At 43.2% G+C, this 16,809-nt stretch overlaps 1 protein-coding gene across 1 annotated transcript in view; it reads left to right on the top strand.

The window, feature by feature from the left end:
- The window catches only part of TAFA4 (TAFA chemokine like family member 4), a 178,080-nt gene that overhangs the window by 49,022 nt on the left and 112,249 nt on the right, over positions 1–16,809 (top strand). The window contains exon 3 of the mRNA XM_043587900.1: positions 3,783–3,898. Within this exon, the coding sequence (XP_043443835.1) occupies positions 3,783–3,898 (116 nt within the window). The remainder of the gene's footprint in view (positions 1–3,782; positions 3,899–16,809) is intronic.

Below are 16,809 nucleotides of genomic sequence, written 5' to 3'. Positions count from 1 at the left end.
CTAATACCCCATTTATCTGATTCCTTAAAATTCTCCCTTTTGGGGTCACTAATTGCTGCGAACTGGAAGCCAAAGTGCCTGATCCAGCCTGCAAATGTGTTTTACTTGGTCTGTTCTGCACTCTGTGTTTAAAATAAGACAAATGGAGTTAGTTGCCAACATATAAAACGTGCTGATCGCATACCAGAGTCCATTTTCTCTTGAAAAGTTAGTCCTGGCCTCCCTGGGCTCACATTTCTGGGCTACAGTAACAGTCCGGGGTGGCAGCCGCTGTCCCTAGCTAGGCCTCCCCACTCTCTGCCACTCCCAGTGCCTCGGGTCTCGCCAGCCTACGCCCTCACTTGCAGGCATTTGAATTGTTGACACTTGGGTTAGAGCTTTTGTAACAATTAGGTCAGTAACTAATATTGGAGTTAGCAACTGGAATTAAAAAAAAAATTTAATGTTTATTGTATTTTATTTTTTTATTAAACAAATTTTTTTAAACATGTATTTATTTTTTGAGAGACAGAGACAGAGAATGAGCAGCGGAGGGACAGAGAGAGAGACACAGATTCTGAAGCAGGCTCCAGGCTCTGAGCTGTAAGCACAGAGCCTGATGCGGGCCTCAGACTCACAAACTGTGAGATCAGGAACTGACCTGAAGTGGGACATTTAACCGACTGAGCCACCCAGGCGCCCCTGTTTATTTTATTTTCGAGACAGAGCATGAGCAGGGGAGGGGCAGAGAGAGAGACACAGATTCTGAAGCAGGCTCCAGGCACTGAGCTGTCAGCATGGAGCTCGACACGGGGCTGAAACTTGTCAACCACAAGATCATGACCTGAGCCAAAGTCAGACACTCAACTGACTAAGCCCTCCAGGCACCCCACAACTGGAATTTTAAAACACGATGGGTTGGGACAGAGCACTTTGCCCACAAATTCCACAAATACGGAATTTTGAAACTACATGCTTTCCCCAGTTAGTAATAAATTAATAATCAATTCCCTAAAATGATAATGTAATTAATTACAGTTGATTCTTGAACAACACGAGGGTTGGGGCACTCGAGCCCTCCAAAAGTTAACTACTAAGAGCTTGCTGTTGACTGGGGCACCTGGCTGGCTCAGTTCGTTAACAGTCCGACCTCAGCTCAGGTCATGATCTCATAGCTTGTGAGTTCAAGCTCCATGTTAGGCCCTGTGCCGACAGCTCAGAGCCTGGAGCCTGCTTCGGAATCTGTGTCTCCCTCTCTCTCTCTGCCCCTCCCCTGTTTGTGCGCTCTCTCTCCCTCTCCCTCTCTCTCTCTCTCTCAAACATAAGTAATAAAACATTAAAAAAAAAAAAGCCTATTGTTGACTGGAACACTTACAATAAACAGATGGGAGAGATAGGAGATGGGGCTTTGAGAAATGAAGGCATGTGTAGGGCCTTTACAGCAGAGAGACTTGATGTCCCCATGTTAGTTTAGAATGCTCAGGATTTCCAAGGCGACCGGCAAAACAAAGTCAACACTTGGTGCCTTTTTAATGCCGAGTTGTTCAAAGATGATACTGGAACCTTGCCTTCCCCTGGCTGCTTCAAAGGCAGACGGTGTCTCCTGTCAATGAGGAGGATGATACCTTTTCAACAAGATCTGTGTGGCTGAGCTGGGAGACGCCAAGAGAGAAGGGTGGGGATAGAACCTGTTCTCTGGAGTATGATTTGGATGCTAGGTGCCCAAGGCGGTGCTTTCCCTCAAGCACAGACTCGGAGCTCTGGCTGAGGTGATGCTGGTGGTCCTGGGATCTCGACCCTTCCTTCCAGAGCTTCAGGAATTTCATCTCTAGTGAGGCAAACCGGAAGCCAAGCCCATGGGCCTGTCTTTACTGTCTGTCCCTGAGTGTTGATACATGAACTACATATATGAAGGGGATTCCTTTGATCCACTCCAGTGAATGATATCAGGGACAACATGACTCATGTGCCTAATACCACTGGAGTTTCACATGCCAACCTCTCTGACTTTTGCTTGAAAAAATTAATTAAAAAAATTTGAAACAAGTCGATCATGTTCTATCTAATGTCCTCGTCATGTCAAAAAGGGCAGGAAATTAGGGAGATGTCAGCCATCCTTCAATTAAAAAGAAAATTGGGGGATGGGGCACCTGGGTGGCTCATTTGGTTGAGCATTACACTCTTGATTTAGGCTCTGGTCATGATCCCAGTGTCCCAGGGTCATGGGATTGAACCTTGTGTTGGGCTCTGTGCTGAGTGTGGAGCCTCTTAAGATATTTTCTCTCTCTCTCTCTCTCTCTCTCTCTCTCTGCCCCTTTCCCCCAGCTTATGTGTATGCTCTCTCTTTCTCGAAAGAAAGAAAAGAACAGAACATTGTGGGGGGAGAATGCATTTTTGATACCTTCTTTTAATTTCTTCTGGGTTTTTTTTTTGAGAATAGTAGACTATACATCCGCATGAACTTGTCTTTGAGCAACTGTTTTGATATTGTCCATTCATATGAACCTAGGTTTATTTATCTTCCCAGCTTTATTGAAATATAATTGATACATAACCTTGTATGTGTTTAAGGTATACAATGTGTTGATTTGATAAATACATATAAATTGCAAAATGGTGACCACCATAGTATTGGCTATCATCTCCATCCTGTCACATAATTACCATTTCTTTTTTGTAATGAGAACATTTAAGATCTACTCTTAGCAACGTTTAAGTATATGATAAAGTATTGTTAGCTGTAATCACCATGCTGTACCTTAGGCCCCTGAACTTACTAATCTTGTAACTGAAAAATTGTACCATTTGAACAATATCACTCCCATTTTTCTGCTCTCCCAACCTTTGCTAACTACAATGTTTCTCTGAGTGGCTTTTTTAGATTCCATATATAAGTGTTATCAAATAGGATTGGCCTTTTTCTGTGTGACTTATTTCCCTTAGCATAATGTCCTCAAAATCGATCTGAATTGTTGCAAATGACAGGATTCCGTTTTTTTTCATGGCTGAATAATATGCCATCATACATATATACCACATCTTCTTTATCTTTTCATCTGTTTTTATTTTATATTTACCTATTCTTGCCCATATTCCCACCAAACTTTGAGGCTGATAATCATATATTAATATGTATATATAGTATGTAGCCAGGAGAGAACTCTCAGGCTGAGTATGACAATTTCCGTGGTTTCTTTGAAATGCAGAAACCGTGGCTATTTTATTGGAATCCACCTTTAAGTATGTCACTTTCTCATTTCATGATATAAAATAGTATATATACCCCCATGTTCTATCAGGACAAGTCAAGCTATACACTGGGGCTTCATAAATAGACTTAGCAGTTGTAAAAGTTTTTTTTTAAAATGGTTAGTTTTGCAAGACAGAGCGTGAGCGGGGTAGGCGGGGGTAGAGAGAGCAGGAGACCCAGAATCTGGAGCAGGCTCCAGGCTCTGAGCTGCCAGCACAGAGACTGATGCAGGGCTCGAACCCATATGCTGTGAGATGGTGGCCTGAGCCACTTAACCGACTGAGCCACCCAGGTGGCCCTAAATAGACTTCTCACTGAAGCACATTGCTAACATGAAAACTTGTAATTACAAAAAGTGTTCATTGCACATTGAGTTAATATGTGGTGCAAATCAGATGTAATTGGCCTTCACTTTCCTTGGGGGGAGAAGAAGTCCAGCACTGAATATGTCCTGCAGCTTTCTCCCAGTTCCCTCCAGAGCCTGTTGGCATGTTTGCCCCAGGGCCTCACCTCACTGAGCTCTCGCTGACTTTGTGTCCTGCTTTCTCTCCAGGATGAGAGTCTATGCTAAGTCAGTGTTACTGTCACACTGGCTCTTTCTGGCCTATGTGTTAATGGTGTGCTGTAAGCTGATGTCCGCCTCGAGCCAGCACCTCCGGGGACACGCAGGTAAGCCCTTTAAGCTCATGATATGCCACTGAGATCAATTAATAAAACCCTTGCAAACGTCAGAGCCCATGTTTGAGACACAGGTAATTGACAAGAGCTTTTGATGGTGTATAAATAACGGGAGAAAGCATGAAATAATCAGAGCAAAGCAGTTCAGTGGTGTGGTGTTTAAAGAATGTTGTTGCAGACATTTTTTAAAGATGTTTTCCAGGTTTGTTCCTTTTCCTTTCTTGAGTACATTTCCATTCTTACAGTGGTTTTTCTCAAAGAATCCCAGAGAGCCAGCAGCACTTTCTTTGTGCATGTATTACTGCTGTAGCTTCCTTTGAAGGCAGAACATCTTTATTGGTAAACTTAAACACTTCCAGGGCTAGAGCGAAGCTTTCAGATAATCTAAGACCTTTTCAACATGTGTGGAGAAACGATGGTGAAGGGTTTAAAAAAATGAAGAAGAAAGGAAAGAAAAAAGCAGTGGTAGCTTTTGTATGGGACCTAAAATAAAACGTGTCTAAAGTTTTAGAGTATCATCCTCATAGTTTCTAGTGAGACCCTGGTCTATACTTTGCTTATTTCTAAAAAAAGATGAAAATAATCAGTTAAGTATCTGTGTGTGGCTGTGCAGGTGCATGTGTGTGTTTGTGTGTTTGCCCCCATTCCCCTTTCCTTGTTACATCTACATTGAAAGGGGTACATACTTGGAAAGCCCACAGTGAATTGTGTTTTCCTGAGTAATTCACGTTTGTGGACTTATTGCCAGGTAATTAATTTACTGTCTTTGCTTCCATAGTTTGAGGCGTGGCAATGCCAGGCTTGCTTTGACGGCTTAGTGAAAAAGTGAATATTGAACCCTTAAACCACGTATAGGTCAGAATCGTGAATTCTCTCCCACAGGTCTTGTGTGTAGAGTTTATCAGATATCCCTACCTTCAGATGTGTAACAGGTTGTGCGTTCCACTCTGTTATTCTGGTATTTAAAGGTTAAGACATAATTTTAGGCTTCAGATGAGTTTAAAAATCTCTCACGACTCAATTTTCCCTTCTCAAGTGAGAGTTCAGAGAAGAAGGGAAAAATAATTGAAATTTTAATGAATCAGCATAAAATCAATACCATTTGGCTGCTGTGAAGTGCCTACAGCTAGCTGGTCATTGCACTGTGTGTCTTTTGATGAGCTTGTTCTCAGGGATAGAGTGTGTGAAGTCATTAGTCTTATCTGTTTAATTCGTATCTCTTTTCTTGGGTGGAGGTTGAGAGGGTAGCAGTCAGGCAAACCTTTCAATAGGGCAGGTTATCAAGAACAGATTTCCAGACATCCAGGAACTCAGCTTGCGACACTGTGTTGGAAAGTGATTAAAAGTTGAAGGAAACAGAGGATGTGACAGAACCTTCAGTTTTTATCCATGTGGCAATCCTCATGTCTTTGAATTTAGAAAAGGTGCAACCATAGGGATACATATAAATTAAGATTAGAATTATATACACAAGAAGTAGGGACAGGATCTTCCATATGAGCAAAGACTCAACAGCAATCAGGACAGCAAGAAGTCAGAGCAAAGCCTTGGCAAATTCTGCTAAGGAAATGAAATTTTCTTTTTTAAAAAAAAAATTTTTTTTCAACGTTTATTTATTTTTGGGACAGAGAGAGACAGAGCATGAACGGGGGAGGGGCAGAGAGAGAGGGAGACACAGAATCGGAAACAGGCTCCAGGCTCTGAGCCATCAGCCCAGAGCCCGACGCGGGGCTCGAACTCCCGGACCGCGAGATCGTGACCTGGCTGAAGTCGGACGCTTAACCGACTGCGCCACCCAGGCGCCCCTAAGGAAATGAAATTTTCATTCCTAGGTGATTTTATTTGGATTCTCAGCACGTGCTTCTTGGCTTTTGGGGGCTTCCTCCATCTTTGTGACTTAAATCCCTCTCACCACTTGTCTAAACAACCATCAAAGGAGCCAGGACTGGTTCCCTCCTGCAGGGGGCTCTGTTCTCTTATTCTTTTACCGCGTGTGTGTGTGTGTGTGTGTGTGTGTGTGTGTGTGTGTGTGTTAGTGCACGCACGTGCGTGTGTGTTAGATATAGAAAGAGATTTCTTATGATGTATTGGCTCACATAATTGTGTAGGCTGAAATGTTCCATGATCTGTAAGGTGGAGGGATTGGATGAGGCTCTGACACATTGGGCAGTGGCATCTACTCAGTCCGCCAATTTAAACGCTAATCGCTTCCAGAAACACCTTTACAGACACACCCAGAAATAATATTTTTTAAAAACTATTTATTTTGAGAGAGAGCGAGTGAGTGTAAGCAAGTGGGGGAGGGGCAGAGAGAGAGAGAGAAAGAGAGAAAATCCCAAGTAGGCTCTGTGCTGTCATCATGGAGCCCAACCACGAGACCAACCATGAGACCATGACCTGGCCCGAAATCGAGAGTTGGGGGCTTACCCATCTGAGCCACCCATGTGCTTCAAGACACGCCCAGAAATAATGTTTAATCAGGTGTCTGGGCATCCCGTGGCCCAATCCAGCTGATACATAAAATTAATCATTAACAACTATCCTTCCGGAAAAAAAAGAATGTGTATACCAGTATGTGTGTATGCACTTACATATTATTGTGCTCCTTGTTTTGATTTTTTTCCCATTTAACAATAGAATTTGTAGATTTTTTTACGTGAGTGCTTATAGATCTATTACTCTCTGTCACACTGCTTAGTCCTCTATGGTATGGATGTGCCATAAATGATTTGACCACTCCCAATTTTGTGGACACTTGGCTTCTTACCATATTTATACAACTGTGTATGTTCCAACTTCAGATGAATTCCTAGTAGTGAGATATTGAGTTAAAGTGCATGTAAATGCATTAGTGAGAGTAGCCTAATTGCTGTAACCAAAAGACCAAGTACACAGAATGGCTCAACAAATGGAAGTTTGGTTTTTGCTTATAAGTCTTGGGGGTAGGAGGTAACTACGTCAGCTGGGTGATCATTCTGCACTGCAGTCTCTTTAGAACCGACAGTGGATGGAAGTACTATCATTTTCAACTTGTGGCATCCCAGGTTGTCCTAGAGTGGCCTCTATTCCAGTCACCTGGGAAGGGAGATGTGCAGGGAAAATTCACCTGAGAGGTGTTAATGGGGTGGCCTAGAGGAGGGCTGCATCACTTGCACCGTCCTGCCATTGGCTAGAGCAAGTGGGGGAGGGGCAGAGAAAGAAAGAGAGAAAATCCCAAGTAGGCTCTATGCTGTCGTCATGGAGCCCAACTCTTACTCTATCTCACCAACCATGAGACCATGACCTGGCCCGAAATCGAGAGTTGGGGGCTTACCCGACTGAGCCACCCGTATGCTTCAAGACACGCCCAGAAATAATGCTTAATCAGGTATCTGGGCATCCCATGGCCCAATCCAGCTGATACATAAAATTAATCATTAACAACTATACTTCCAGAAAAAAAAGACTGTGTATACCAGTATGTGTGTATACCAGAGGCCCATAACCACACCTTACTGCAGAGCAACTGGGAAACACTTTAGCTGCGGGTGTAGGGAGACTAGCAGAACCTGAATTTTGGTGAGTATTCAGCTTTTGACCCAGCACGTTAATGTTTTAGTAGTGCCAAAGTGCCCTTCGAAACTTTTGGACTTATTTATACTTCCACTAACAGTAATTGTGTGGTCATGCCCATTTCCCCAAACCCTTGTCAGCACTTGGTGCTTCAAGTTTTTTTTTTTTTTTTTACATTTATTTATTATTGAGAGAGAGTCACAGAGCGTGAGCATAGGAGTGGTAGAGAGAGGGGGAGACACAGAATCTGAAGCAGGCTCCAGACTCTGAGCTGTCAGCACAGAGCTCGGGGCTCAAACTCACTAACTGCGAGATCATGACCTGAGCCGAAGTCAGTCGCTTAACCAACTGAGCCACCCAGGCGCCCCATTGGTGCTATCAGGTTTTAATTTTTCACCAACTTGTGGGTTGTATGGGCTTGCATCAGTTTTTGACTGACAACTCAGTGTGCTGGTGAACTGTTTGTTTTTATTTGAGCTACTGTATTCTTTATCCACTTTTCTTTTGGCTCTCGTGATTGTTTACTCATTGGTCTGCAAAAGCTTTTTGTAGACTGGGCACTTTGATAATCCCCTCCCTCATCCCTTCACTGTTCTCCCTTTTCCCTCCCATTCCAGTGAGGCTGTGTGTGTGTGTGTGTGTGTGTGTGTGTGTGTGTGTGTGTGATGGGGAGGGGTTGGGGACTGGTAGAAATTTTCACTAATGACCTTCAGGAGAAGCAGTCTGTGGTTTTCTTCCTAGCATAAGAGCTCCGCTGATAGAAAACTCAGAGTCAGAATCAACAGGAGTGGGGTGGGGGTGGGGGAGGCTGTCTGTACTGAGAGGCTGAGAAGCTCTAGTCAGATTTTTACTCCGCTCTGGATGTAGGCAGCTCCAAAGCAGGAACAAGCCGCAGAGGGTTAACTGCAGAAGCCTGTGCGTGAGTGTCCAGAAGGACTCCTGACACTGTCCCAAGGGCTTTGTGTTTGGTGCTGGCCAATTAAAGGAGCTGTGGCCCCGGGAAACCCTAGTTAGAAGTTTATTGGATGCTTTTAATGGCTTGGATTAGGAGAGTGGCTCATTGATGGTTGCGTGTAAATAAGGAGAGTTCTTTTTTTTTTTTTTTTAACATTTTTTTAATGTTTATTTTTGAGAGAGCATGAGTGCGGGAGGGGCAGAGAGAGGGAGACACAGAGTCCGAAGCAGGCCCTAGGCTCTGAACTGTCAGCACAGAGTCCGACGTGGGGCTTGAGTTCACGAACCACGAGATTGTGACCTGAGTCGAAGTCAGATGCTTAACCTACTGAACTGCCCAGGCGCCCCTAAACAAGGAGAGTTCTTACAACGACTCTCTAAGATGGTGGGGAAGAAGGTGCGACTCACCCCACTTTTGCAAGATGAGGTGTTAGGTGTGGCTTGTGGTTTTCATTTCAGTTCAAGCATTAAGAAGCCAAACCTAATAAAACCCCACCTACTTTTCCTAGGATAGGTGGTGGGAGTCTTTCTTTAAGGCACATGGCATTCATTCATGGAAAGAAGTCCACAAGTGGTGTTTCTAAGGGATTAGAAAACACAAAAGACCATCCTTCTTTGTTTTCTAAGGTCTTACTTGATGTAATGATGGAGTGTGAGACCACATGGACTTGTGTAGCCTCAAGCAATAGAAAAGGTGAAAGGGTCAACTGCTAGGTCAGTTTCTTTTAAAGATTTTATTTTTTTCAACGTTTATTTATTTTTGGGACAGAGAGAGACAGAGCATGAACGGGGGAGGGGCAGAGAGAGAGGGAGACACAGAATCGGAAACAGGCTCCAGGCTCCGAGCCATCAGCCCAGAGCCTGACGCGGGGCTCGAACTCCCGGACCACGAGATCGTGACCTGGCTGAAGTCGGACGCTTAACCGACTGCACCACCCAGGCGCCCCAGGTCTGTTTCTTTTAAAAGAAGTCAGAGTTAACTCTGTTATTTCTTCAACTAGCGATTTGTCTTTTTCTTCTTTTTCCTCTTTTTTTCCTGTCAGTAGCACCATTTCCCCGCAAGAGGGCAGCAGACAACATGGTGGAAAGGTGCTGCCAGCTTCAGAAACTTGAGAAGCTTGTGGAATTAGTACTGGGGGAAGCTTTGCAAAAGTTTCGTCCAGTGTAGACATGATGAGTTTGGGATGCTAAACACCCTACGACCGTGAGATTGATTCCTAGGAGAAATTGGACACTTCAAAGAAATTTACAATTCCCCTTAGAAGTTGGATGCTTCTTCTCTGATGTAACATCATAGCTTCTTTTCTGATGTAACAGTTAGGAACGTAGGTGCTCCTGATTTGCAGATTCATTTCAGTGGCTCTGTTTCCCCAGGGAGCTTTAAGTATGACCTGTTTTGGGGTTTTAAATGACAGCAGATGCTGTGGTGCTTAGCTGCTATTTAATATAATCTGCTTTGGTGTAAAGCCTCCTATGTGCTATACTGTGTCCAGGTGTAAATAGGCCCTGACTAATTGGAACACACGTGAGAATGAAGCCATAAAGGGAACCAAGTATTTGGACTCTCAAGTCAAATATAATCCTGATTCTGCACGTATGGCTGTGTGGCTTTGTCAAGACCACTTAACCATTCTGAACCTACTTCATCGTCTGTGAAAATGGAACGTTCTATGTATTTACCTTACGAGGTTATGGGGATGACAGAATGAGAAAAAGTAGGCAGATGGATTAGCACATAGTAAACACTCAATAAATGGTAGCTATGTATGTATTTAGAGGCATCCAGAATGAGAGCCAGTCTGGAAACTTTCATCTTTGAGGAACGGCTGGGAATTGTGTCGGTACAAGGAGATAGATCAGTGCCTTGAGAGGTCAAAGCTTTATCATGTACAAGAGAAAAAGGATTGTTTTTCATGGTTCTAAAAGGCTGACCGTGATGAAGAGCATTGCTTTATGAAGACTGACGTTTCGCCTCAACTTGAAGAAAGCAGGGAAAAAGGTATTTCTAACAAGGCTGCAGGAAGCTGGGGACAGAGTGAACTGGAGGTGCTGGAAGCTGGTCGGGTGATGAGAATTGTGACAGGTCTGAGATCTCCCTCTACTTGCCAGCTAATGAGTCCGCCAGTCACAGTTTCCTGGGTGCTGGCAGAAGACATGAAATGCCTGGGTCAGATACAAGGGATTGTACTGTTCGTGGTGCAGTGAGCTGTGGGAGTTTCACGTGTGCTTGGTTCCCCCTTCTGTACTTGGGCGGATTATCAATTCGGTTTGGGACTTAGTCTCCTCTGTAAAGTGGAGATAATAAAATGTAAAAAAAGAGTCCCGTTAGGTTTGTAACTAGGGGTCCACCACAGGCATACCCTGTTTGATTGTACTTGGTTTTCTTGTGCTTTACTGAATTGTTTTTTCTTCGTTCCTTTTCTTTCTTTTTATCTTTTCTTTCCAATTGAATGTCGTAATCTTGTGCAAGGAAGTGTACTGGCACCATTTTTGCAATAGCATTGGCTCATGTCACATCTTTGTGTCACATTTGGGTAATTCTTGCAATATTTAAAACCGTGTCTTTATCGTATTATGGTGATCTGCAGTCAATCAGTGATTATGACTCACTGAAAGCCTGGATGATGGTTAGCAATTTTTGTAATAAAGTATTTTTAAGGTATGTACGTTGTTTTTTAGACCTAATGATAATGTGCCCTTCATAGACTATAGTGTGTTGTACGCATAATTTTTATATGCACTGGGAAACAAAATCCTTTTGTCTTTATTGTGTCGTTGACTTTATTGCAGTGGTCTAGAACTGCCCCTGCAGTATCTCCGAGGTATGCCTGTATTCACGTCTTGAAAGTGCTAAGAATTGTGTTCCACAGTTAGTGCTCAATGAATGTTAGTTGTCTTTATTGCAACCTGCCTTCTCCTTTTAAATGTATTCTATTTTATAGCTATCTGTATTGTCGAAATTTATGGTAATTTAGGTGTCCTGTTTTCCGTATTATAAATGATGATGAAAATTTGAATGTTGTGGTTCTGTGATTTGGTGTGTCAGGGAGCAAGAATATCTGGTCCCCTCAAGGTCCTTCTAGCTGGTTTAAGAATCAGACTGACACGAGACAGATAAACAGGAGAAAATAAAATTTAATAGGCTATGTACGGGGAATCCATACAGACATGGAAGTTACAAAGCCAGGCAAAATGAGGTATGTCCATCATTCTGAACTAAGAAGTGGGTAGGGGTCTGGGCCTTCAAAGAGAAGGAATGCAATCCTTAGGAAGAATGAAGCAGTAAATGTGCGGTAAACAGATGTTTGCTGGGATACTCAGGAACAGTGGGTTATAGACATTGTTCATGGACCAGGCCTATTCTCCCTCTCTACCATACCTGGTTCATATCATGACGTAGTTACTTCTGGTGATAGCTCTCTTCCTGGAGCGGGTCTTCTATCAAAAATCATTTTACAGAGTTTTCACGGGGAGTTCAAGAGCTTTACTTAATCCACTGGGTCTTGATTGCTTTCAACTCAAAATAACCTTTATGCCAACGTGGCCCATCTTGGGGGTGGCCAGCCCTTAGCCCCTACAGGTGCCTTGTGTTATTTTTAACTTAGGATAAATCGAAGAGTAGTTATTGAATCTAAGTTTGAGCTCATGTTTCTGGCTCCTATAATGGCTGAAATTTTACAGGAACTCTGCAGGTACTTTTGATTGGAATGACTATTTTCGCCCTAATTTTCTGTAAGAAATGTCTTTCTTTCCAAGATAACAACTAAGTGGGGAATGCAACTTCTACAGGAGTTATTTTGATGAGGCTCAAATGCAACTTACTTGTGAAAACTGCAAATAATAAAGCTGCATATGTAAGCTACTATTGTTTACTTTGCAGACTAAAATGAATAGTACTTATACAGATGTTTGGAAAATGATTTGCCTGTGTTGCCGGAGTTCTGACACTAGGGGGCAGGCAAGGCTCAGAAGAGCTCAATAGCAGAAAGCCAGCCTGGTCTACTGCATGGTGGTCCAGTAGAAATATGAGAGCTGCATATGTAATTTTAAATGTTCTATAACCGTGTTTAAAAAGTTGAGGGAAATAGGTGAAATTAATTTTATGAATACGTTTTATGTAACCTAATATATCCAAAATATTATTTCTACCTGTGGCCCTGGCCACATTTCAAGTGCTCCATAGCCACATATATTGTGATAAACAACACAAGCTAACACATTGGGTCTGAACAGTACTTCCTGAAAGATGAGAATTATGAGTTATTTGCATTTTCATGGGTCAGTTGTAGGGCACAGTGTTTTATCTGTGTTTTTACTTAATTTGTTTTTATGTTGTATTTAGTTCCCCCCCCCCCCCCCCCCCCCCATGACTACTTCTAGGTTTAGGGAAGATGCTAGCTAGGTAAGTGGGGTTTGTGACCTCTGTTCATAAAGAGTGGGGAAGATCGTTCCATTTCCTCATCACTGCCTATGTGACCATTCTTTGCAAGAGAGTACTTTTAGGAAGAGTGAAGTCTCAAAATAATTTGAGATAGAGTGAGTGAGTGAGTGAGTGAGTGTGTGTGTGTGTGTGTGTGTGTGTGTGTGTGTGTGTGATGGCTCCAGCCAGTCAGTCTTGAAGTTACTCCACGGACAGCTTCTTTTGACCAATACTGGGCATTTACCCCCTCAGGTGCAATCTGATGATGCAGTTTCAGTACGGTTTCTTCCATAATTTCCCTGTCCTCCTCCTGCCCCACCTCCAGCGAATAGGTTTCTTTATGTACGCAGCTCCACAGGCAAATCCTTTGTTTTATCAACAAGAAGAAGGATTGTGGAATGGTCAAAAAGCCTCTGTTTGGGCGGTGATTGATAAGGGTGTCTGTATGATGATGCCTACTTAATTCTCTCTCTGAGGAGCTATTACACGATCAAAGGCAGAGGCTTTTCACCACAGCTGCGTTGCGTCTGAATCTTGCCAGGTGGAGCCCAGGCAACTGTATTAGCTAATAGCTACCTGGTGAGTGTTCAGGCCTGGGGCCAGAGATGAGAATCACTGATTTGGAAGGAAAAACAAAGTGAGACTCTCGCTCTTACCAAGCTCTGGTTTCATCCAGGCCTGCCGAGTCTCCATTTTAGCCTTAATGTGCCACAGCCAGGCTGATAGAGGGATATTTTGCCTCTAAAAAGGTGACTTCCATCTCCACTTTTCCGAAGGACTGTGAATAAGTACTCATTTTGCACCGGCACGGTCATTCCTGGATGCCGAAAGCCTCTAGCGTCCATTCGCCTACCTTGTACCCTACATTGTTTTCCTCCAGCGCCATCTTGATGGGCTTTTCAGAACCTTGGCATTTAATAATAAGGGAAAGGAACAGATTACATGAGGTGTTAATCTCCGGCTTCTTCTGACGTCCTCAGCTCTAAGTTCAAGTCCCAGTGCTGTCGGCAAGGTCAGCCTTGCAAAATGCCTGACAAATGAGCAGGCTTCACATCGTTTTTCGAGGGAAGGAAGGGTTGTTTCACTGACTGGAGAGAAAAGGATTTCAGTTCCTTAAATGAGCTGGGGAGTCACCCTACTTGGCAAAGCAGGCTTTTCCTTCTGCCCCCTTTTGAGTCTTTGAGGCAGAGCAGGCAAAGATCCTGCCTTTGAAGAGTTCTCTGGATAGTTAGGAAAAAGATTCTCCTCACCCTTGAGAAGAAAGTTCCTCTTTCCTCTTTCAAGCCATGCAGTTAAACTCATCTAAACAAAGCCTACAATTTGGGGTTTAAAAGCTACAGGTCAGTATCTCCTCTGGATGTCAGTGCTATATAAGGAAATCAGAATCTTTTGTCCCATATAAAGAAAGTGAAATCATTGGTAAAAAGAGTCAGGAAGGGTAGAGATGGGACAGGAAGAAAAAGGTTTTGTGTTTTCTTAGGTGTAGTTTGGATGCTTGAAATATTTTGCCCCATATGGTGGTCTCAGAATAGCACACTGGAAATAATGTTATTGAAGAGATGTTCAAAAAGCCACTAGAAATGATTGCTTATGAGAAGGCTATGTGTGTATACAGAGTTAAAAAAAATTTCACTCCGGGGAGCCTGGGTGGCTCAGTTGGCTGAGCGTCTGACTTCTGCTCAGGTCATGATCTCACAGTTTGTGAGTTTGAGCCCCGCGTTGGGCTCTGTGCCGACAGCTCAGAGCCTGAAGCCTGCTTGGGATTCATTCATTCATTCATTCATTCTCTCTCTCTCTCTCTCTCTCTCTCTCTCCGCCCCCCCCTCCCCCTCTGCCTCTCCCTCTCCCTCTCCCTCCCTGTCTCCGCCCCTCCCCTGTTCACACTCTGTTTCTCCATCTCTCTCAAAGATAAATAAACATTAAAAAAATTTAAAAAACCCAATTTCACTCCTAATGTCATGTGCCATCAGTGTTTCTGTTTTAGGGAATGTTGGAAATCAGGTGAGAACTGTAACCCATTTAAACAAGACTAGGAGAGCTTGAAGGTGGTGACGTCTCCAATTGGGTTTCCTGTTTCTTACCTGTTTGATGTGAGTTATGGGGTTTCAAGGTCAGAAGGGAAAATAATAGAGAACTTTGTTTCGGGAAAAAGATATTATGAGCACGAAATGAATAAAATGGGAGTATCCAGAGTGTTACTAGAAGCAGGTAATTTTTTTCTGGTTCGTCACTGACCTTTGCTACCTGCTAAAGGACTAGAAACAAATACCTGAAGTCTGGGGGTGGAGGACTTGAGCGACCTGAACTTGGTGATGGATGAAGGAGAACACAGTTGTGTGTCTTCTTCCTCCAAATGAAGCACAATCACGGAAGTTGTTGTTTGGAAAGCATTTGCAAGGGATGGTGGAAGGCACTTCTTCCAACAGGAGCTTTGAGAGCCTGGGTAGATTTGAGTCAGGGAAGTGAATATGATTGTTTTCTCTACCCCTTCGCCAGATATCCTGCAGTGTCATCCTAAAGACTTCCAAGTAGTGTTGACCAGTGGACGATGGGGAATTCCAATTGGCAGTATTACTTGGGCTTAAGCTGTTGCTGGCCAGTCGTATCCTGTAGGAAATAATGCCTGTATGTAAAGAGAGAGGGCAGCTTATTATTTTCCTAGTTAGCGTACTTTTAGGGCACCACCTAGAAATTTGAAACATCCACAGAATGGCTAGATCAGCGTTTGGTTGCCAGGGGTGTGTGTGTGTGTGTGCATGTGTGTCTGCTCCTGGAGAAAAATTCAGGGGTTTGATCTCTCCAGGTGGGAGCAAGAAGGTTATTAGCCTGTCCTTTCCACCCTGTGTTGTGCTGATGTTGAATTTATTTTACAGTGAGCCTCACTTGCAACTCTCAGGGGGTGTGTCACACGTCAGAACCTGGATTGTTTCTGAGTCACTGAAACCTTAATTTGAACCCTATTAATTTTAGAGTTTGTGATGATCCTGGAATGATAGGGATGACATTTACCCATGTGCTGTCTATGAAAAGAGATTTGCTAAGCAAATAAATAGTGTAAATATATTTGCCTGGGAGCTGTTGAAGTTATCTTAAAAAATTGTCAAGTTCTTTGGAAGCATTTATTTAACGTGAAATCAAAATGCTTGTGCCTTTGCTCTGTAAAGTCCTAGCTATGTGAGTTCCTGAATAGCAAAGTTATTCATTCTCTTGGAGCCTCAGTTTCTTTTTCCTGGAAATGGGCCTAGCAACGTGCCACATTTCAAAGTGTTTTTGTGAGGTTTTAAATTAAATAGTTCATATAAAGAGTTTTGGTCTTATGTTTGGAATGTAAAGCCCTTCTTTTAATTGCATTTCTTCTTAACAGCTTTATTGACGTGTAACTGACAATGCGAATGGCACATTTAAAAGTGTATAATTTGATAAGTTTTCTCTTTTTTGAGAGAGAGAGAGAGAGAGAGAGCACGCGCTGCATGCGTGTGAGCTGGGGAGGGGTGGTGGGGGGAGAGAACCTTAAGCAGACTCCATACCCAGTGCACAGCTCCACATAGGGCTCCATCTCCGGACCATGAGCTCATGACTAGAGCCAAAATCAAGAGGCAAATGCTCAACCGACCGAGCCACCCAGACATCCAAGTTTGTTAAGTTTTAGCACATATATGTACATCATGAAACCATCTGCACGATCAAAATGATGAATATATGTGTCACCCCTGAAAGAGGTTTGCCCCTCATGATAACCGGTACCTCTTGCCCCCGCCCCCACCATCCCTAGATAAACTACTGATCTTTCTGTCATTAGAGATGAGTTTGCATTTTGTAGAATTGTGTTTAAGTGGAATCATGCAGTATATATTTTTTTCTTCTTTGATTTCTTTGGGCATAATTGTTTTAAGTTTACTTATTTTTTGAGAGAGTGCATGCATGTGCGGGGGAGGGACAGAGAGAGAGGGACAGAGGATCTGAGGTGGGCTCTGTG

The sequence above is a fragment of the Prionailurus bengalensis genome, chromosome A2 (assembly GCF_016509475.1).
Source record: "Prionailurus bengalensis isolate Pbe53 chromosome A2, Fcat_Pben_1.1_paternal_pri, whole genome shotgun sequence".
Classification (NCBI taxonomy): Eukaryota; Metazoa; Chordata; class Mammalia; order Carnivora; family Felidae; genus Prionailurus; species Prionailurus bengalensis.
The sequence above is the reverse complement of the archived record's forward strand: the minus strand, read 5'-3'. Positions and strand labels throughout refer to the sequence as shown.